A 22,980-nucleotide genomic window follows, 5' to 3' on the forward strand; every position below is an offset into this window, starting at 1 on the left:
GATAGCCGTGCTTGGCTCTCTCGCGGCGTCGCTGGTAGCCTCGCCAGAGGGACACGTGACCTTAGTCCTCCAGAACACGGTCTACAGCTGTGGGACTGTTCCACAGACCATTGCTGAAAACAGCCACACAACCCACAAACACGAACATCAATCCGTTAATACGTCTATCCAGCTCCCCCAGACCCGCAGTGTGACCCCGTTTAAACGGGTGAAGTACGTACTCGCCGGCGGGGAATGGTTGTACCCTAGAATAAATGTTGCAAACACTGTTAACCTCTAAAACTCAGCACAGTTACTGTAAGCAGAGTAAAAACGCAGGGTGTACAGACAGGCCTACTAAGCAACATCTGATCGTCGATGACCATGACAAATGAATAACTAACACTACAGTATACACATTATTGAAGCGCCAAAGAAACGTATAGGCATGCGTATCCAAATACAGAGATACGTAAACAGGCAGAATACGGCGCCACTGTCGCCACAGCCTATATAAGACAAGTGTCTGCCGCAGTTGTTACATCGGTTACTGCTACAATGGCAGGTTAACAAGATTTAAGTTAGTCTGAACGTGGTGTTATAGTCGGCACTCGTCCATTTCACGAGTGTACCGTGAATATCAGGAAAATATCAAATCTCTGACATCGCTGCGGCCGGAAAAAGATCCTGCACGAACGGGACCAAAGACGACTGAACAGAGTCGTTCAACGGGACAGAATAGCAACCCTTCCGGAAATTGCTGCATATTTTAATTCTGGGCCATTAACAAGTGTCAACGTGCGAACCATTCAACGAAACATAATCGATATGGGTTTTGGGAGCAGCAGGCCTACTCGTGTACCCTTAATGACTCCACGACACAAAGCTTTACGCCTCGCCTGTGCCAGTCAGTACCGACACTGGACTGTTGATGACTGGAAACGTGATGCCTGGTTGGGCGAGTCTCGTTTCAAATTGTATCGAAGGGATGGACGTGTACGGGTATGGAGACAGCCTCATGAATCCTGGACCCTGTAGGGGACTCTTCACGGTAGCAGAAGCCCTGTAATGGTGTTTGGTGTGTGCAGTTCGAGTGATATGGGTCCCCGATACGTCTAGATACGACTCCAACAGGTGACACGTGCATAAGCATCATCTGCAGCCTTTCATGTCCATTGTGTATTCCGACGGACTTGGGCAATTCCAGCAGGACAAGGCGACACCTCACTCGTCCAGAATTGCTACACAGTGGCTCCAGGAACACTCCTCTAAGTTTAAACACTTTCGCTGGCCTGAAAACTCCCCAGACATGAACATTATTCAGCACTGCCTTGCAGCGAGCTGTTCAGAAGAGATCTCCACCCTCTCGTACTCTTACGGATTTATGGAGAGCCCTGCCGGATTCACGGTGTCAGTCCCTCCAGCACTACTTCAGAAATTCGTCGAGTCCATGCCACGGCGTGTTGTGGCACTTCTGTCTGCTCGCGGGTGCCTTGCCCGATATTAGGCAGGTGTGCCAGTTTCTTTGGCTCTTCAGCGTAACATACCGTAGCAGTCACTGGAAACAGTCGAGGGTGTTGTGTTTTTTTTAACGGTAGCTTATTTCCTGTGGAACTCTGATGAGTAAATTCAGAAGTATTCGAAGAAGACTGTGCGACCGTTATGCTGCCAAAATCGTAAATTTCAAGGATGAAGAGAGATTAAGGCGGCTGAAGAGACATACGAACACAACCCTCCTGGAGAGCGACTCACGTTAAGAGGCCGTTTCCAGGAAACTGAGGCACGCCGGCCCCATATAGAATCCGCCCTGTGGGCTACCGACGAGAGCATGCAGGCTGTTTGCCACATACGACTAGGTGAAAACCATGCTAGTAGCCACATCACGCCACAGTTATACGATTTGCAAACTTTTGGAAAACGTTCGAAGACTTGGACTTGAATTTACTCCAGTCAGAGACTGTTGGGGTACGCAAATACCGTCGTGAGGAAGGAAAAGGGGACTGCAACACAAAGGGCACCTGGCATAACTGTACCACGAACACTGCCAGATACTATGATTATTATGCTGAGCCCATGAAGAAGTGGGAGAGACGACAGGAAAAACAAGATTTTACATTACCGTTTTTTCGGAAACTGTCCCATGACACGTATAAAATCATACTGCAAAATCCTACTGAATCGCAATAATTAATCAATGCCTAGAAATGTGATATATAGCAGTGCTAGTGATTTTCGGTAGATGACTAATGTAATTTGCTCTTCATTTACTCTTTTAATCGAATTTGCGTGCATTATATAAATGAGAGAATATTGAAAGCAGATTAGGACAACGGGAAAACACTGTGGAGTTACGTAGTCCACCTCCCTTGGAGCGGTTTTTGGGAGGGAATTCTGGGAGGTGTGCAGGTCATTGTCTTGCAGGCCACTGGACAGTCTTTTGTAGTGCCGCGACTGGACGCCTGAAGACTATGGGCAAACAGAGATAAGCTCACATGTGGCGCAGGACGTGACCGGTTTTACAACCCAGAAGTGAAATGACAAGGAATGTCGTTTTTAATTAGGTCCACGAAGGCGCTATTGTGCATAAAACGTATTACGCAGAATGTGCCCGATGTTATGGACGCTATCTCGAAAACAGTGGAGACTCGCAATTTTGGGATGCTTTGTAGGCGCCAGACGCCGCCGGACGTTGACTTCACAAAAACCAAGTCTTTACAGCACGTAAGTACTGCCATGACTGGATAATATGAGTAAACCAGAGGTCAGAAATTCAACTGTGTCGATGAGGGCCCACCCCATTGGCCACAGATACAGATGGAAAGAAAGATGTCTTTTCATTGCTAAATGGTAGAATGTGTGTTACTGGCTAACTGCCTAAAGAATAGCCGAAGAAAGGGAAGCAGCCTTTTCTAAAGAACATTTTTACGTATCGGCACTCGGAAGATCCATACCTTAGCCAATCCAAACGGACTAAGAACGAGTACATGGAAATGTGAGTTTTCCTTTTAATGAATACCCGGTAAAAAATTCCTTCTTCGTAGAGAACTGTCATCGTTTCACCCCCAAGATTATCGATCGCCTGGGTCCATCGCAGGACCAACGTATTGAAGGGTGTGTAGAGATTTCGCGCTGATCTGCACTTAACCACTGGTGACGTTCGTTAGTGTGCCGCCAATGACTGATTCTGCAGCCACTTCAGGCTCCACCTAAAACTTACTATGATGAACCGCAGGTGTGATGCTTATGGTAATAAAAGTTATTTTATAGAATTATGTAACTCCAAGCTTCACTTTGAAGGTTTGCATTCAGATTCAGTACCAGCTTGCTTTCAAATTCGGTCACAGTTTCAAAGGGTTCCTTTCTGCAGTACTGTCTGTCTTTTCTACTGATGTCACGAGAATCACGGTACAACTTCACGTTGGCAGTTGCTTCATTTAAACGATTATCAGAATCTTTCCCCAGACGCTTAAATCAGATGTGTCAAAGTTTTATTAGAATAATATTATCATTTCTTGTCAAATGTTTTCTTCGACGGAATAGACCGGATTGTTTGTGATTTTTGCTTCATTTAACAGTCTTTTCATTTCCAGTTAATTATTTTAGAGAGTGTTTAACTGATGTATGTCAGATACAGGGCCCAATTTCCACACCTCCACCCTGGAGGTTACCGTCTGTAACCTAGCAAAACAGTCATTTTTTCGCTCGCTAAACAATCAATTTCCCACTCCCTCAAGACGTCAATGGAATAAGGCACAAAATCGGTAACATTGGAATGAAGTACCCTCCATTATGCACCTGTAACTTGCGAAGTATACAGGATGTCGCAGGAGGAACGGTCAGTGTTCAGGGATATGACAGCAACGATCATTCGAAGCAAAATGTCTAGTAAACAAGGGCTCTAAAACGAATACGTTACGTGCTATTACCACTGATTCTTCTTCGCTACTGTGAGACACATCTCTTCCACCGAAGAACTGCTCATTACTCCTAAGGTTTGCATTTTAGAGCCCATGCTTACGATACAATTTTTTCTTTTTTTGTTTCATACCATCTCCTCCGAAAATAGGGAAAGCAAAGAGCTTGCTAGAGAGGAGATTTGTTTTACAGTATCGAAGATCAAGAAGTGCTCTTAGTACTTAAGCCATGCATTTAAGAGCCCATGTTTACTTGACTATTTTCCTTCGAATTATAGTTCTTGTCATAGTCCTGAATACTGACCACTGATCCTGGAATACGCCCTATATCAAGACGTGGATACAGAAATAAGGTCTCATGAAATTCCACTACTTTTTCCTGTACGAAATAACTTATTCTGTCCGGAGTGCTCGACTATCGGCGAGGCACGAAAACGCCTGTGAATGACTTTCTTAGTTTTGAGTGCACTTACGAAAGAAATATAAAAACAACAATGAGAGTTACTGATTTATGATGCTCAGTTTGCAGTCAGTTCTGAGTATTATTAGTAACTACGCTCCAGTCCCTAAACCTAGTTACAGAAAGCGAATCAGACGCATTACGTATTCCAGGCCGTAGCAGCCGCGACTTGGAGACACCAGCTATGGTCACTTCCCAGACCGCTGTAGGATCACATCGGTTCGTCTTCTTCCTGCTGGTACTGTAACTGAGATTTGGCAACAAGGCAACGTATGTTTGGCAACTCTGTGATCGACGAGTTACTTCCTGGTGTGCACGGAATTAAGCCTCAAAGTTCACTTGATTTTACCTGTCATTTCCATTGAATAATCTGAGTTATTATAGCTTGAAGGGTAACAAAAGATTGAAAATTTACGGTTTTCAGCCCAGGAAAGTCGTTGCAGGTGGAAATCGCAACTAATCTCGACCTTTAAATAGCGGTTTACGAGTTCTAGTCACTATTGTCGTCGTAATAGGAAGCCGAGACCCATACCTCTTCACCAGCTCTGTGGTAATGTGCTGACCTGTGAAACAGCGTCTGTTACGGTTCGCAGTTCCAGTCTCACTGACTGAAACGTTTTTATCCCTTCTGTGAAAGAGCTACAAGCAGTCAGATCAAACATCAATAAGGAAATCGCAAGAAAATGCTTTCAGCTCATAGTTCAATGTCGAAAAACTTACAATGCTGCACAACAGGTAACGCCTCTTTCCGCTGCTGACAAGCGAATTTTGGGTTTCTAGGAATACGTAACTATATTTATGAAATGCCACATTTGCATACCTCTTGAGTATGACACAGCATACCAATTAAACACAGACCCAATCAAAATCTAAGTTAGTAGTATTTTACTAATTCGTGTCGATAGAGGCATGCTTTTGTACAGATACTTTCGTCGTAAGGTTATCATGGTTAGTTTTATTTCATTTCTTATAATACAGTGCACAATTTTCGTAAGGTTTCCTTTAGTGTTGTTAAAACAGTAGTAAACATGAGAGAGAAATTAATCATCAACGTTATATGCGAATTCTCTGATGTTACCTATGACAGTCTGACAATGCACATGCAGTTTATTGATTACATGCATGTAGAAAATTTGTTCTGAGTTAAAGCTGTCAATCAAAGTTTGAAGAAGAAAAAATTATCACTGCCACACGACGGCTAATGTAGAAAATACTTTTCTGACATATTATGGCACGATGCGCTCTCCCTGCACATCTTCGAGATGCATCTGCTGCCTGCTGTCTATTAAACCTGAATAGAACAAAATGTCACAGTAGTTAGTCCTTTTTCCACATGCGACTACTTTGGGTTGAGAAGTGAAGGGAATTATGTTCAAAGTTCCATTAGATTGATAACTTCAGCAGAGAGCAGAATTGCGTTTTAAAAAATGTAGCACTGAATGTATTCGAACTCGCGACATCTTATTTATGCTACAAGCTGACACGTAGCTACAACAGCTCCAGAGCTCGGCAACTATTCCTCCAGAACTTTTGGATTCCACAGCACTGTGAGATTATGCATATGGCCAGGTCTTGACTTCTGAGAGACAAACAGTTACAGCTTTTCTTTTGGACTGAACGACGTTTTCTAGTAACAGATAGCGCAATAGAATAGCTCAAGTGGAAAGGAACACTTCCTATTTAAACTTCTGCATCCTACAATGTTGGCAGTTGTGTGTAGGTGGCAGTAACGTGATTTTATTTCTGTGATTACAAAATAGTCGAATATATGCACTGGGTAGCCGAGGCAGCTAGTTCATGGTGATTCGGTCAACCAAGTAAATGAATTTACTGAACATGCTGCAAATTACTACAGGGAGCCTGTGTGTCAGAATTCTCATCCAGTGTGGCGCAACTGCGTTACGATAGAAAAATGACTCGCATAGAAGAGGATTTCGTGGTCTGTTGGACGGATGGTAGGTTGTTATACCTATGGTCTGGGTTCGATTCCCACTTTTGTCAATGATTTTAGATACGGAGAGACAGATTCCATTCTCTCCTGGCTACACCAAGTGAAGGAGATATAATGGCTGCGTGGTCTGAAAATTCACATTAAAGATGATATTCCTTCTTTACCAAGTAGACGGTAGGTTGAACCACAATAAAGTCTGGAGTGGCGACATGTAGAAACTCTATCACCAGTAACCTTTCTTATACTAGTTATTTATTTCAAGTGACGACACAAACGCTATGTATGGTCACAGGACACTTATTCCATCTTTTATTTGAGCTTCTGTATGTCGATAAAATTGGTTCTGAACTGGGAATGCAACTCAGACCGCCCTTAACGCGGTCTGCATGAGCTGGGTTTGAATCCATATGCAGAACAAGGCGGTTCGTCGTGTCATTTAATGTTCATACATATTCTCAACTAGCTGCTCGTGAATAACTTAAATTTTTAATGTCATTTTGTGTTAAATAGTTCAAATGGTTCAAATGGCTCTGAGCACTATGGGACTTCTAAGGTCATCAGTCCCCTAGAACTTAGAACTACTTAAACCTAACTAACCTAAGGACATCACACACATCCATGCCCGAGGCAGGATTCGAACCTGCGACCGTAGCGGTCACGCGGTTCCAGACTGAAGCGCCTAGAACCGCACGGCCACATCGGCCGGCCCCCACCATCTGGTATCAATGCATTACCTTATAATCCATTATATATAATCATTTTCATAGTACATTTGATATTATAGATGAGTAGGACACAAGACAGGACACAGATAATGTCCGTTTGACGTCAACAGTGTGTAACATTTTACTTTTTTTGAATAGGACAATGTTCCTCTTCAATAATTTTTAGATTAGTTACAATAAGCTTACGCTGCAAGAGAATTCGCTTGTATTTTTCAATATGTGGTCTGTTGTCGGTTTGAAGGCCTTCCATAACATCGGCAACGTAGTGCAACTCCACCGAGAGCTGTCTGGAGTATGGTGGAGATAACAATGTGAAAGTTGCGAGCTGTCGAAGACGATCTTCATATTCCTAATGCGATTAGGACATCGTATACTCTTGACGACGTTTAGCACCTGTGCGGTCAGTCACCCAATTTCAGAATTCATTTTGTGTAATCCTGCTAAATTCCCAAAATATTGTCTTTTTATATTGATGAGTAATATGGATAGTCGTCACGTTCATGTGCCGTCTACAACGCAAATTTAATGTTACTATCCTAGGAACTAACCTGCAATACGTTTTGTATTTCATAATCGGAACTATCTGCATTAACCGTCATCAGAGCAATGTCAGGGAACAGAATGCAGCGGTGCCTACTTGAGGACCTGCTTGAGTCGTGTTCTAAGGAAAGGGTAGTTGCTGGTTCACATTATATTACACTAGCGAGAAGTACCGACTTTTCCTTTTCTCTGCAAACATCCAGAACTAAATTCAGTAACTAAATGCTAAGAATATATTTGCATTGTGCCAACTCAAAGATCAATAGATATGGATATAGATATAGATTTTTATATTTAAAGCCATTCTCGTTCTGCGTTGGAATAAACATCATTCATTATTTGCTTGTTCTTGTTACGATTGTTATTGTCATTCTCTCACTCGCAAGAGTCTTATGCTGATGCTGTATGAATAAATTATGCCATTGGATACAAAGCGGTTTAGTTTTGAGACCTAACCCACGAGGGGGGAAGGCACAGTGGTCTGCTTCAGGAATTCCAAGCAATAAAACACAAAAAACAACCCAGGAAGGGTTCGAACAGCTACTTTCACGCAGAGACATGCATTTGGAATCTGTTCATCGTTACGGGGTCAAACAAGAGGGTAACATTACTGAAACAATGATCGGGCTACTTAGTATATAATAGAGCATACAGATTTCAAGGAGGAAACGTATGAAGACGCAGACTTCGTCGTTATCAATATGTGCGGCATATCTTTCGTGTTAACGAAAGTAAATTCCCGCTTTACCTCTTCTTACGTGTCAAATGAAATGAATGCCATGAGGAATAGAATATTTGTTGACTGCGTCTCTTCTTGCTTCCATCCTTACCAACATATTTCTTCATTCTCGTGGTAATCATGACATTCTATGTGCATGCTGCAAACGATTGCAAGTGGACAAATTCGACATCGAGGTGCAAAGCGTTTGGTATCTTACATTATATTCAATTCGAATAAGCTTCCGGTGTATTTTTACTTCGTTTGTATTTTTAGATGATTATGAACGTTACGGAAATTTATCTCACATGCTTTATGTTGAATGAGAAACATTGAATGATCCGTTTTGCTTTCCCTACGTTGAAATGATATAATGTCGGCGTCAACAGCCTTCTTCCACGCCGGAAGCTGAAACTTGTATCATTCTGGATTAATGATAATTGAATGTCTCATATGTATACATAGCCCACAAGGCTACGTCAGAAACCATCAGGGGAGAATGCCGCATAAAAACCAAACGTGCGCGCGCGTCTCCACTCTGAAGAACCGTATCGGAGAATCACGGCAAGCATTTCGCTGAAGAGCTGCCTCGTCAGAGAGCCGAGCAAGCAAGTATTTGTCAACACTCTGATAGTGCATTTACTTCCGGGTGTAGGTCGGCGTTACCTCGCTAAATTCACTTGACATTCGTTTTCCACATCGAAGACTCGTACGATATAATCCACTGCAAGATGACACAATTAGAAAGTATATTTAATTTCTGGACTCCAAGAACGGCGTTCTTCACATAAGTAACACCTGTTTGTGTGTGCATTCGGGAGGACGACGGTGCAATCCCGCGCCCGGCCATCCTGATTTAGGTTTTCAATGATTTCCCTAAATCGCTTCAGGCAAATGCCGGGATGGTTCCTTAGGAAGGGCACGGCCGATTTCCTTCCCCATCCTTCCCTAATCCGAGCTTGTGCTCCGTCTCTAATGACATCGTTGTCGACGGGGCGTTAAAACAGTAATCTCCACCTCCTCTGTTTGTGTGTTTAAAGTTGCGTTTTGAGGCTCAGGCAACATCGCAGTGACTATAGTCCGCCTCTGGCCGCCAGTGTGTCGTTAGCTCAGAGGTTCCCTTGTGCGTAGCAGTGCTTGTACTATAAGTTCGAATCACGGTAGAAGCCGCTGCCTACAACCTTTTATTTTCCATTTTAATTAATGGAGTTGCAAACTGCTAGTAAAAATTTCTTATGCGAAATCTGAAGAATGCCTTTAAACATCAATCTTCGTCCGATTTCGACTTAGTAAATTAAGTTAATATCATGGATTTCTGCTTTGCAAATTCCAAGGTGCTTCACTGTAAAATAGGTCCTGAAAAGATTCAAACCGACTGTCAACGATACAAATTTGAGCTTTGTTCGTCATATAGGTCTAACATGTCAGAAGGTTGTTTATGAAGTGCACATGTTCATTAATATAGTTCCAATCTTCTAAATTTTTGCAATAGCATTTAACTGTAGACGTTTTCTAACACCGGCGTTAGCAATTCCTTTCTGTTCTCTGAAACCTTCAAAACGACAAATTTTTCTGGTTTAAATCTGATGACCTTAACTATCACTTCCGATCAACAATAAATACTTCATGAACCCATACATGGAACTCCAAATGTGCAGTGTGCCTGCACTGCTATAGAGCATGCATTGCAAGGTATTCACACAGTTTATCGCATAGACTTACCATAAGGAATGAAACAAGAACTGTAATACACTTTACACCACAGACGCTCACTCTGGCTTGACGAAAACATCCAAACATTGACCAAAAGTTGCACAAATAATTAAGTTTGAAAGGAAAAGAAACGAGGTATGAAGCATTTATAAATTCATCGAATGTAGTGAGGTGGTTTAATTTCGTCCCAGTCAATAAAATTAATTTCGGGCCACACTCAGCTCTTGCCCATTACCCGCCTACTAATCGGGGCGTCTGTCTCCGTTGCTTTTGAGCGTGAATGGAAATTGTAGAAATTTTCTGTGGAGCAACATTTAATAATAAAGCGTTTTAAATCATCAAAAGCGATGAGCGGTAGCAGGCGCTTTCGTTAAAGAACGGGGGAGTGCAGCGCCGCTGCTGTCGCCACGGCCGCTGCCAGTAGCCAGCAAATGGATCCCGGAGCTTTGCCGCATACGGCGTCCAGAGGAGGACAGTCTGCAGGAAATCTGCCGCAAAATCGTTACTAGATAAAATTTTGATATCGGTGTGTCACAAAGCGAAATAGATTGAATCTGCGCTACCATTACATTCACGTCTTCAGCATTCAGACAGAAGAGGCTATAAAAATATTTTATGCCAGCTGCTCTCGATCCACTGACATTATAAACAGAAACAACGCACGCTACCGCTAGACCACAGGCGTAATCAGCCTAGAGTCTCTATATCTTGGGACAAGTTTTCCTCCAGGAAGTGCCGCAGTCTACAGTGTTGCCAGATTGTGCAGATAACCGGACTTCGAGAATTAGCGAGTTGGCCAGTTTTTTTGTCCCATGTCGCGATCGGCGCGGACTTAGCCTCTGAAGCGGCCGGTCGCTGGTCGAGTTTTATGTGAAAGAGTGTACGTCAGTATGTTCAGCAGAAATGATCAGCATTTCAACCATATCGGCACCCGTATTCAAGGTCAACATCGATATCGCGGCGTAACACCAACTACAGGTAAAATGGGCCTGCGACTCTCGTCGATGTAAACCGAAGGTAATGGATCAGCAGACACTCAGGATACCTCGCAGACGTATGCGCGAACCGTGCCGTCGAATCGGTGAGTTTGAAAGAGGGCGCATTATTGGAATGAGAAAATGTGAGGCATCCATCAGGGGACGAAGTGTTTCGGCAGTAGAATGGGTGTGTGCAGAATGGTTCAACGGAAGACCTTAGAACACGACGGGATGGTTCAGGCCGCAACATCTAGACAACCCCTGAGAAGCTCGACACCTCATCCGAACGGCATTGCAGAACGGATCTGACTCCTGCTCGGTTCTGACGCAACACTGTAACAGTGGAACACACCGTACACTATCAAGGGTGACACTCCGTCGCCGTTTATTACGGCATGGGTAACGTGCATGCTCTCGACTTCTCGGCCTGCCTTTGACGAAGGTGCAGAGACATGCTAGACGGCAATGGTGTGCGGAACGATATCACTGGAGACAGGAATGGCATCATATAGAGATGGTTCTGTTTATTTGAAAATGTTGGCCGCTTTCTGGTTCGCCGCAGACATTAGGAGCGGAATCACAGTGACTTCATTCACACAAGGCATACGGCACCATATCAAGGCCTTATGATGTGGGGTGCTGTTGGGTACAACCACAAATCACAGTTGGTCCTTGCATGACATAGTGCGACCCGTAGTCATACTCTTTCTGCACAACACCCCCGACGCCATTTTTCAGCAAGACGATGCACGACCACATGCTGCTGCACGAACACATGCTTTCTTGGTGTCTCAGGACGTCGGCCAATTCCCCTAGCCCGCCAGATCACCGTAGTGGCCGCCAATCGAAAATGTATGGTATACGGTGAAACAACGGGGGCAGCGCTGTGACCCAGTGCCAATCACCACGGATTAATTTTGGAACCAGGTGAAAGTAGCATGGATGGCTATACAATAGGACGCCAGTTATCAGGGCCCATATCGGACCCTGTGCCTACTAGGCAACAGCACATACGCTGAACCGAGGTGACTGAATCATTTCTGCAGAACATACTAATGTACATATCATGTGAATATGAAAACCCTATATCCAGTGTTCTGTTTTTTTCTGAACATGAGTGTAATATTACTGTGCATGAATCGTACAACCATAACGGGACCACACTCCATTCGTAAAAGACAGGCGCCACACTGACTTGTCCAATACATAAAACAGAGTAAATAAAAAGTACGTAACATCAACTGTGTGTCCTGGGTTGGCGACGACTTAGAGCATGGAGCCGTTGTAACTACGGACCATCAGGCCAGACTATTTCAAGATAAGACATAAAGAGTATGTGAATATCTGCCAATAAGAAAATTGACAACGAAAGCTTCAACGTGTGTATGTGAAAACTGTGTGCTTCAGTCCGGAACTGCGCTGCTGCTACTGTCGCAGGTTCGAATCCTGCCTCGGGCATGGATGTGTGTGATGTCCTTGGGTTAGTTAGGTTTAAGTAGTTCTAAGTCGAGGGGACTGATAGCCTCATATGTTAAGTGCCGTAGTGCTCAGAGCCATTTGAGTCATTTTTTTTGTGAAAACTGGTGCCAGAACATCATTGTGGGGCAAAAACTGCTGTAACAGCAAAGTATATAGTTGCAGTTATATTCAACGAAGGTTATTCGTCTATTATGAAGACCACGAACGTGTCACAAATCGTCACAGAAACGAACAGCAAGAACTTTGCGGAGTTATCTGACAGGAAACGCGTGGCCGCCGCGTAGTACAAATATTTCAGTTTGTTAAAAGATCCCGGATTGAAAAACTACAACACCAAGGTCAGAACCAGAGCATGTTTGAGGAAAAAGAAGGATGCCTCTAAGGCCCTGGTATCACAGATTAATAAGTTTTGAAACAACGTTTGTTCTGTTACTCCCAACTTTACATGCGTTTTTTTCGAAACAACATTTTTCAGCACGTTAAGCGCTCTAGAACCATGACAGATTAACCGGTTCATTTGAGTTCTTTTTAAAAACGAAAGGTAATTAAATTTACGATGCCTTAGTCAGAGCTTATACTTTTGTCAAATTTTTAATATTTTTTAAACATTTGAGTTTAGAAAAACATACCAAGAGATTGACATCTTTTTCGAGGTAATTTTCAAAATCCCATCGTCATAGCCCCCAAAATTCATTTTCATTTAAGAATTTTTTTGTTTTTATGGGTTTCAGAAATAGCTACGAGTCTGTGTAAAACACTTTGCCCAAATAACGACATGCCGAGAGGCGCATACTTCCACAAGGGTTGCAGCCGCCGTTTTTAATTTGGTACGAGATAATTTTTTTTCATACACAAATGTATGTATAATAAAGTGGCAAAACCTCCATTTTAAGAAAAACAACCTCTGTACGAAAAATTCTTTACTGCACCCATTGACTGCTACGGTCGCAGGTTCGAATCCTGCCTCGGGCATGGGTGTGTGTGATGTCCTTAGGTTAGTTAGGTTTACGTAGTTCTAAGTTCTGGGGGACTTATGATCTAAGATGTTGAGTCCCATAGTGCTCAGAGCCATTTGAACCATTTGAACTGCACCCATTATGCTGAGAGGTTGTATGTGATGTGAGATGCGTTGCGAGTTAAGGCTGCTAAATTCATTAAAAGGAATGATTCCAGAATGGAGAGGATGTACTGGCAGTATTGAGGTTGTGAGGAGGGGTGGTCATGCGTGCTTGGGTAGCTCCATCGGTACATCACTCGCCCCACAAAGCCACAGGTTCCAAATTCAAGTCTCGGTCCGGCGCACAGTTTTAATGTGCCACGAAGTTTCAAAAGGAATGATACCTTACTGACTCACGTCGCACTTCTACAATTTCCATTCCGCCTCTTTCAAGATGACTTTTCCTCTCTAGAATGTTGGGCGTTTTAGGGGACTCACTCAGCAGTGTTGCCGTGGCTGTGGGGAGATGCACGTTTCCTTACCAGTTCTGGCTGTGATGTGCGGCTGCTTGCTGAGCCAGTCCCTGATGTGCTGGATGTCCTGGTCCCTCCTCTTCGGGTCCTCGTTCAGCTCATTCTTCGCCCGTTCTTCCAGCTCCGGTGGGAGAGCGCGGTACGCCATTGGCGAATACTGTTCCTGCACAGAGAAAACGAAATTTGCCGTTAGACACTGCCTCTCTGGATTAACTTGTACTTTCAGTTGCAGCTACAGTGAAATCTGGTTTATCCGGACTAAGCGGGACCGGAGATTCGGATTGTCGAAAATAACATTAAACTGGAAATTAAGATAAAAATTAGTCACATTGATTAAATGCCACTAGCACAGCCGTTATACAAGAATGATTTCATAATGATGTTACAAATGTTTAGTGATGATGGTGAAGGGTAAGTGTATAAATGTGAGGAAAAGGACACAGGTCCGGAAGCAACGAAGTCGAAAGTTACGGGCGAAAATCGCTCTCATAATTGTGACTGCGCAATACATGTCCCGGTACTGTTTTTGCAATGACTATAGAGTATGCAACGCACAGGCGATGGACCGAAACAAGAAAAATAGTGTAGTAAACGTGAGTTCTAAAATACATGCCTTAAGAGCAATGAGCACTTGTTCATCTTTAATACTGTAAAACACATGTCTCCAACCCAAAGCACTTTGCTTTCAATATTTTGGGATGAGGTAAATATGAGCTCTAAAATCATACCGTCAGAGCTATGCACACTTATTCAGTAGAAGAGATGTGTTTAACAGCAGTGAAGAAGAGCAAGAGCTCATAGTTCTTAAGGTATCGGTTTTATAGCCCATGTTTACTAGAAATTTTTGTCTTGCTTAGGTCCATACAACCACCTCTGAAAGTTTTATACCCTACAATATTTGCAACAACAGTACCAGTACTTGTTTTCTACTGTAAGTGGTATCAGAGCGATTTTCCCTTGTAACTTTCGACTCGGTCGATTCCGGACCAATGCCCCTAATATCAAAGTGGTGCATTTGTTCTACTCCATCGTCCATGGAAGTATGTAACATCACGGGATCACCCTGTATTTATTCTTACGTAAACATACAACTTACACATTATTTTCACATATTATGACCGGGCAATGAAAAAGAAAACAGAGTACGTTTCTAAGGTTCCGCTGGATTTGACAAGCGAATTACCTATGAAAAAAAGTCCGAATATGCGCCGAGTTAAGACAGATTCCCTATTATATACAATGTTTCCTCTCACGAAACGAACTAGAAGGCAGTCTTACTGCACAAATGTTGCAGAGAAAGAATGCCGCGCGCGATTAGCCGAGCGGTCTGAGGCGCTGCAGTCATGGACTGTGCGGCTGGTCCCGCCGGAGGTTCGAGTCCTACCTCGGGCATGGGTGTGTGTGTTTGTCCTTAGGATAATTTAAGTTAAGAAGTGTGTAAGCTTAGGGACTGATGACCATAGCAGTTAAGTCCCATAAGACTTCACACACATTTGAACCTTTTTTTTTTTGGAAATAACGCATACTTTGGTCAACGGTATTTCAATGGGCATAGCAAGAGTAAATTGTATTAATGAGAATCTTGAGTAATCGTAGCGGCTGGAAACAGTCGCATCGCGTAGCTCATCGGAATCTAACGAGGAACGTTTGTCATCCTGTCCTATCGAACTAGCCATCACAGCTTACCAGGTAGCCTGCCGGGACGTCAAACCTACATCCACCATGGAGCAAATTTTCATCAGGTTCCATTCTTCGTTTCTGAGACGTCCATTCCCTAGTTCTCGTCCTTAATAAGTAGGGCGTCACTTTGTGACATGGAAATAGCCTATCACATTACCGTGGGATCCATTAAAACGCAGGCATGTGTGGAATGATCATATAAAATTAATTGTTGGTAAGGTGGGTGCCAGGTTGAGATTCATTGGGAGAGTCCTTAGAAAATGTAGTCCATCAACAAAGGAGGTGGCTTACAAAACACTCGTTCGACCTATACTTGAGTATTGCTCATCAGTGTGGGATCCGTACCAGGTCGGGTTGACAGAGGAGATAGAGAAGATCCAAAGAAGAGCGGCGCGTTTCGTCAAAGGGTTATTTGGTAAGCGTGATAGCGTTAAGGAGATGTTTAGCAAACTCAAGTGACAGACTCTGCAAGAGAGGCGCTCTGCATCGCGTTGTAGCTTGCTGTCCAGGTTTCGAGAGAGTGCGTTTGTGGATGAGGTATCGAATATATTGCTTCCCCCTACTTATACCTCCCGAGGAGATCACGAATGTAAAATTAGAGAGATTCGAGCGCGCACAGAGGCTTTCCTGCAGTCGTTCTTCCCGCGAACCATACGCGCCTCCATTAGTATGAATCTTGATACAGGCTGCTCTTTCTGAAAGGGTATAAGTACTAGAAAAAGTATTCCATGGGGTATTCATATCTTTAAATGAAACAATAAGTTATTTCACACAATGGTACACTCCTTAAGAGCCAGTAGTAGGTATAAAGGTTACTGTCAGATCACTGACATGAGAGGCAGCCACTACATGAGCGTATCTAGTTCCTGCGGCGTAATGTGTTCTTGCTGAAAAAATTAAAGAAATCACCGGTTCCCACGCCTCATCCAGTTGGAACCCACCATCACGATTAAAAAGGTTTTGCGCTAAACGTATTTCCACAGATTACTTAATAACTAGAAGGATCTCGTCTTGGCCAAGATTTGAGTGAGGGAATAATCCGTGTAATGTCCTGCGGACATACAATGCTCGGCTGTAGCTTACTGCAAAAGGCAAGTGTGCCGATCATGTTCAACGCATCTTTCACGCGCTGTGCGACCAATGTCGGCTTTTGCCACTGTGGCAAGGTATTCTGTAGATTCCAGCCTTCCATAAATCTAGATCGTCCTTTGGCGAAGCGAGAAGAGCATGAGTCTTAGCAGGGGGCGGGAATATTACTTTTATAGGATGTTTCCTTAAGGTTCTGCCTAATTTCGATGAAATATAGCCGACACATGAGAGGAACGCCGTGGAATTAAACTGTTTCGCCTCCTCTTGAGCTTGTGGATAGTCGCGTTCATTCTTCCTTAATGCTGTGCTGATGTGATTTGGTGAATAGCCACTATCTTGGAACAGTGACTGTAAGTGCTCCAGCTCCTTTGCAAGGCTGTCTTCATCAGACATAACATGTGCCCGGTGGACCAGCGTTCGAAGGACGCCCATAGCCTGTGACAGCCGGTGGCTGCAAGTACAGGTCTCTATTGACGGACTACGGTAAATGGCCCCCCCCCCCCCATGAACCACGGACCTTGCCGTTGGTGGGGAGGCTTGCGTGCGTCAGCGACACAGATAGCCTTACCGTAGGTGCAACCACAACGGAGGGGTATCTGTTGAGAGGCCAGACAAACATGTGGTTCCTGAAGAGGGGCAGCAGCCTTTTCAGTAGTTGCAGGGGCAACAGTCTGGATGACTGACGGATCTGGCCTTGTAACATTAACCAAAACGGGCTTGCAGTGTTGGTACTGCGAACGGCTGAAAGCAAGTGGAAACTACAGCCGTAATTTTTCCTGAGGGCATGCAGCTTTACTGTATGATTAAATGATGATGGCGTCCTCTTGGGTAAAATATTCCGGAGGTAAAATAGTCCCCCATTGAAATCTCCGGGTGGGGACTACTCGGGAGGACGTCGTTATCAGGAGAAAGAAAACTGGCGTTCTACGGATCAGAGCGTGGAATGTCAGATCCCTTAATCGGGCAGGTAGGTTAGAAAATTTAAAAAGGGAAATGGGTAGGTTAAAGTTAGATATAGTGGGAATTAGTGAAGTTCGGTGGCAGGAGGTACAAGACGTTTGGTCAGATGAATACAGGGTTATAAATACAAAATCACATAGGGGTGATGCAGGAGTAGGTCTAATAATGAAAAAAAATAGGAGTGCGGGTAAGCTACTACAAACAACATAGTGAACGCATTATTGTGGCCAAGTTAGACACGAAGCCCACGCCTACTACAGTAGTACAAGTTTATATGCCAACTAGCTCTGCAGGTGATGAAGAAATTGATGAAATGTATGATGAGATAAAAGAAATTATTCAGGTAGTGAATGGAGATGAAAATTTAATAGTCATGGGTAACTAGATATCGACAGTAGGTAGTGGAAGAGAAGGAAACGTAAAAGGTGAATATGCATTGGGGCTCAGAAATGAAAGAGGAAGCCGCCTGGTAGAATTTTGCACAAGAGCATAACTTAATCATAGCTAACACTTGGTTCAACAATCGTGAAAGAAGGTTGTATACAGGGAAGAACCCTGGAGAAACTGACAGGTTTCAGATAGGTTATATAATGGTAAGACAGAGATTTAGGAACCATGTTTTAAATTGTAAGACATTTCCAGGGGCAGATGTAGACTCTGACCACAATCTGTTGGTTATGAACTGTAGATTAAAACTGAAGGAACTGCAAAAAGGTGGGAATTTAAGGAGATGGGGCCTGGATAAACTGAAAGAACCAGAGGTTGTACAGAGTTTCAGGGAGAGCATAATGGAACAATTGACAGGAATGGGGGAAAGAAATACAGTAGAAGAAGAATGGGTAGCTTTAAGGAATGAAATAGTGAAGGCAGCAGAGGATCAAGTAGGTAAAAAGACGAGGGGTAGTAGTAATCCTTGGGTAACAAAAGAGATACTGAATTTAATTGATGAAAGGAAAAAATAGAAAAATGCAGTAAGTGAAGCAGGCAAAAAGGAATACAAACGTCTCAAAAATGAGATCGACAGGAAGCGCAAAATGGCTAAGCAGGGATGGCTAGAGGACAAATGTAAGGATGTAGAGGCTTATCTCACTAGGGGTAAGATAGATACTGCCTACAGGAAAATTAAAGAGACCTTTGGAGAAAAGAGAACCACTTGCACGAATATCAAGAGCTCAGATGGAAACCCAGTTCTAAGCAAAGAAGGGAAAGCAGAAAGGTGGAAGGAGTATATAGAGGGTCTATACAGGGGCGATGTTCTTGAGGACAATATCATGGAAATGGAAGAGGATGTATATGAAGATGAAATGGGAGATATGATACTGCGTGAAGAGTTTGACAGAGCACTGAAAGACCTAACTCGAAACAAGGCCTCAGGAGTAGACAACATTCCATTAGAACTACTGACAGCCTTGGGAGAGCCAGTCCTGACAAAACTCTACCATCTGGTGAGCGAGATGTGTGAGACAGGCGAAATTCCCTCATACTTCAAGAAGAATATAATAATTCCAATCCCAAAGAAAGCAGGTGTTGACAGATGTGAAAACTGCCGAACTATCAGTTTAATAAGTCACAGCTGCAAAATACTGACGCGAATTCTTTACAGACGAATGAGACGAATGGAAAAACTGGTAGTAGCCGACCTCGGGAAAGATCAGTTTGGATTCCGTAGAAGTGTTGGAACACGTGATGCAATACTGACCCTACAACTTATCTTAGAAGAAAGATTAAGGGAAGGCAAACCTACGTTTCTAGCGTTTGTAGACTTAGAGAAAGCTTTTGACAATGTTGACTGGAATACTCTCTTTCAAATTCTGATGGTGGCAGGAGTAAAATACAGGGAGCGAAAGGCTATTTACAATTTGTACAGAAACCAGATGGCAGTTATAAGAGTTGAGGGACATGAAAGGGAAGCAGTGGTTGGGAAGGGAGTGAGACAGGGTTGTAGCCTCTCCCCGATGCTGTTCAATCTGTATATTGAGCAAGCAGTAAAGGAAACAAAAGAAAAGCCCGGAGTAGGTATTAAAATCCATGGAGAAGAAATAAAAACTTTGAGGTTCGCCGATGACATTGTAATTCTGTCAGAGACAGCAAAGGACTTGGAGGAGTTGTTGAACGAAATGGACAGTGTCTTTAAAGGAGGGTATACAATGAACATCAACAAAAGCAAAACAAGTGTAATGGAATGTAGTCGAATTAAGTAGGGCGATGCTGAGGGAATCAGATTAGGAAATGAGACACTTAAAGTAGTAAAGGAGTTTTGCTATTTGGAGAGCAAAATAACTGATGATGGTCGAAGTAGAGAGGATATAAAATGTAGACTGGCAATGGCAAGCAAAGCGTTTCTGAAGAAGAGAAATTTGTTAACACCGAGTATTGATTTAAGTGTTAGGATGTGGTTTCTGAAAGTATTTGTATGGAGTGTAGCCATGTACGGAAGTGAAATGTGGACGATAAATAGTTTATAGAAGAAGAAAATAGAAGCTTTCGAAATGTGGTGCTACAGAAGAATGCTGAAGATTAGACGGGTAGGTCACATAACCAATGATGAGGTATTGAATAGAATTGGGGAGAAGAGCAGCTTGTGGCACAACTTGACTAGAAGAAGGGATCGGTTGGTAGGACATGTTCTGAGGCATCAAGGGATCACCAATTTAGTACTGGAGGGCAACGTGGAGGGTAAAAATCGTAGAAGGAGACCAAGAGATGAATACACTAAGCAGATTCAGAAGGATGTAGGTTGCAGTACGTACTGGGAGATGAAGAAGCTTGCACAGGATAGAGTAGCATGGAGAGCTGCATCAAACCAGTCTCAGGACTGAAGACCACAACAGCAACACAGTAAATGGAATGGCCCGATGATCTATCCACTTTCGAACGGACCAAGACGTCCAGAAACTGCAGACAGCCGCCTTTCTCCACTTCCATCGTAAATCTGATGGAATTCAGATGTTGCAAGAAGTGTGACAGTCCTTCTGCATCGTGGGGCCACACTAGAAAAGTATCATCCGAACATCGCCAGAAGATTTGGGGTTTAAATTCTGCCGAATCAAATGCCCACTCCTCAGTCTTCCATAAAAAAAGTTTTCTACCGGGTAGGAGAGAGGGCTACCCATGGCAACGCCGTCAATTTGCTCGTAAAACTCACTGCTGAATAAAAAGTACCTTGTGGAAACGGCATGATGAGGTATCGCTGTTATATCATCTCTGAACTTACAGCGGACGAGTGACAATGAATCTATGACAGAGACCCAAGTGGAGAGTGAGACAACATTGAAGCTTACTAATAAGTCGGACTCGTTGAGTTCAAGTGACATCAGTCAATCCATAACGTTACCGGAATTGCAAATATGATGTGGGCACTTCCCCACAAAAGGTCTTAGTAAAGACGCAAGGTGTCCAGCTAAGTCACACGTTGGAGCGCCGATATTGCTCACGATATGACGTAAGGGAACACCTTTTTTTGTGTATTTTGGAAGACCGCATAACCGTGGTGGAACAGAGCTGAGAAGTTGGTTCCTCAACAAGCTACAAATCTTCTGGTCGTATATCTCATGTGGCAACAGCACAGTGGCTTTCCCTTCTTTCCCTTGTCCGTTGGAAGGACCACTGTGTGAGGATCATCTCGTAGTCTTCGTACTGCGGTCCTTTCCATGGAGGAAACGTTACTCCTTGGGGGTGGAGCACTCGTAAGTGCATGACGTGTTTCACGTCTCATTTCTTCTGAAGCGTCATTGGGAAGAAGTCTAAGAGCTTCGTCAACAGCACTAATGAAATCAGTTAAAGGCAAGGTTCTAGGCATAGACGGGAATTTCAAGCGTTTCCCATGCACTAACAGCGTTATGTTGCCCAAATCTTTATCCGTAAAATTCACCACGGAGCGTCAAAAGCATCTTCTTGCACTAATGTTGCTGACAGGTGGGCAAATTTCGAAGATTGTCCTGAAGTAGACCGCTTATGGACCCAGTCCGACTTGCGCTTCATGTCCTGTCTAGTGGGAGGCACTGGTTCTTTAACGGCCAGACGATTCCTTGCAGAGAGAGCACACGTGGACGCCGCAAGCCTTCTGAAAGCCGACATGCGGCGTGTAAGGTGGACTCTCCTGTGGGTTTCGGTAGAGGACGCATTGCACGGGGAGCGAGCCAGAGACTTCGCTGACGAGAGAGTCGGTGAAGAGTCTCAGTGTTTGCTTCTCCATAAGCAAAGTGACGATTCTTTGGTTCTCTGTGGAGTCTTAGGCGTACTGAAGTGCCTTTTTTTTCAGACGAGTACTTGAGTTTCTGTTCCAGCCTTATGAAGAAAGAGAAATATCGAATCGTGTGATGTAACATATTGAAGTAGTTTGAGCTCAACTGTTGGAGTTTGCGGGAGGTATATTACGTCCACTGTGCACTGTGAAGAAAAAATTTATAGATTCGCAACGGCGACCAACGGCGCCGAGCAGATCGACGTTGCAGTACCACGTCCCGCAGCGCTGTAATTAGTGATACACGTATCACGGCTCAACAGACAAGGCAGAGTTCCGTTTGCTTATTCCCCGACTCTCTATTGTCGGTGCCTGTCAGGGTGGAGGCCTTTTGTTTCACGGGGCTACTCAGCATCAGCTAGCCTAGTCTGACCTCCTAATAACACAGGTCCGCAAAAAAATATTTTTGAAAGTTGTTTGAAATTTTATAACTGACTTTTATGTACTTTTCAGCGCTGATTTAAAAAATGCAATCTATTATTTTCTATCACGTCAGGTTTTCTCACAAAAAATGGAGTTTTTTTTTGTATAATAACAAAATTTAAGCAATTTATCATATTTTAATTTATTTATCACACTTTATTTTATTTATAAATCATGTTCCAAACTACATTTCCATTACACTTCCATTTCTCTGTAAACTCATAAGTCTTTATAATATCTCTTTCGCTTTCTGTCGAAGCTTCTTTTATTGCTTTTCCGGCCGTGGACTCGTTGAGGATCATCTCTTTTTATCAGTTAAAAAAAAAAAAAAGATTGTTCAAATGTGTGTGAAATCTTATGGGGCTTAACCGCTAAGGTCAGCAGTCCCTAAGCTTACACACTACTTAACCTAAATTACCCTAAGGACAAACAAACACCCCGATGCCCGAGGGAGGACTCGAACCCCCGCCGGCACCAGCCGCACAGTCCATGACTGCAACGCCTGAGACCGCTCGGCTAATCCCGCGCGGCCTATCATCCAGCAGTAGTCCACTATTATGTTGACATTCCATCTTCCTTGATACCTTCTTTCCATTTCTTTGATGTCTTGGTGGAATCTTTCGCCCTACTCTTCACTTACATCACCAAGGTTTGAAGGG

The 22,980-nt window shown here is 43.5% G+C and overlaps 1 protein-coding gene across 2 annotated transcripts in view; it reads right to left on the bottom strand.

The window, feature by feature from the left end:
- Positions 1 to 22,980, bottom strand: part of LOC126100426 (alpha-tocopherol transfer protein-like) — a 169,193-nt gene that overhangs the window by 37,968 nt on the left and 108,245 nt on the right. For both annotated transcript variants that reach the window (XM_049911030.1, XM_049911031.1), the window contains exon 2: positions 13,936 to 14,089. In XM_049911030.1, coding sequence (XP_049766987.1) covers positions 13,936 to 14,089 — 154 coding nt within the window. The remainder of the gene's footprint in view (positions 1 to 13,935; positions 14,090 to 22,980) is intronic.

Source organism: Schistocerca cancellata, chromosome 9 (genome assembly GCF_023864275.1).
Source record: "Schistocerca cancellata isolate TAMUIC-IGC-003103 chromosome 9, iqSchCanc2.1, whole genome shotgun sequence".
NCBI classification, from domain to species: domain Eukaryota; kingdom Metazoa; phylum Arthropoda; class Insecta; order Orthoptera; family Acrididae; genus Schistocerca; species Schistocerca cancellata.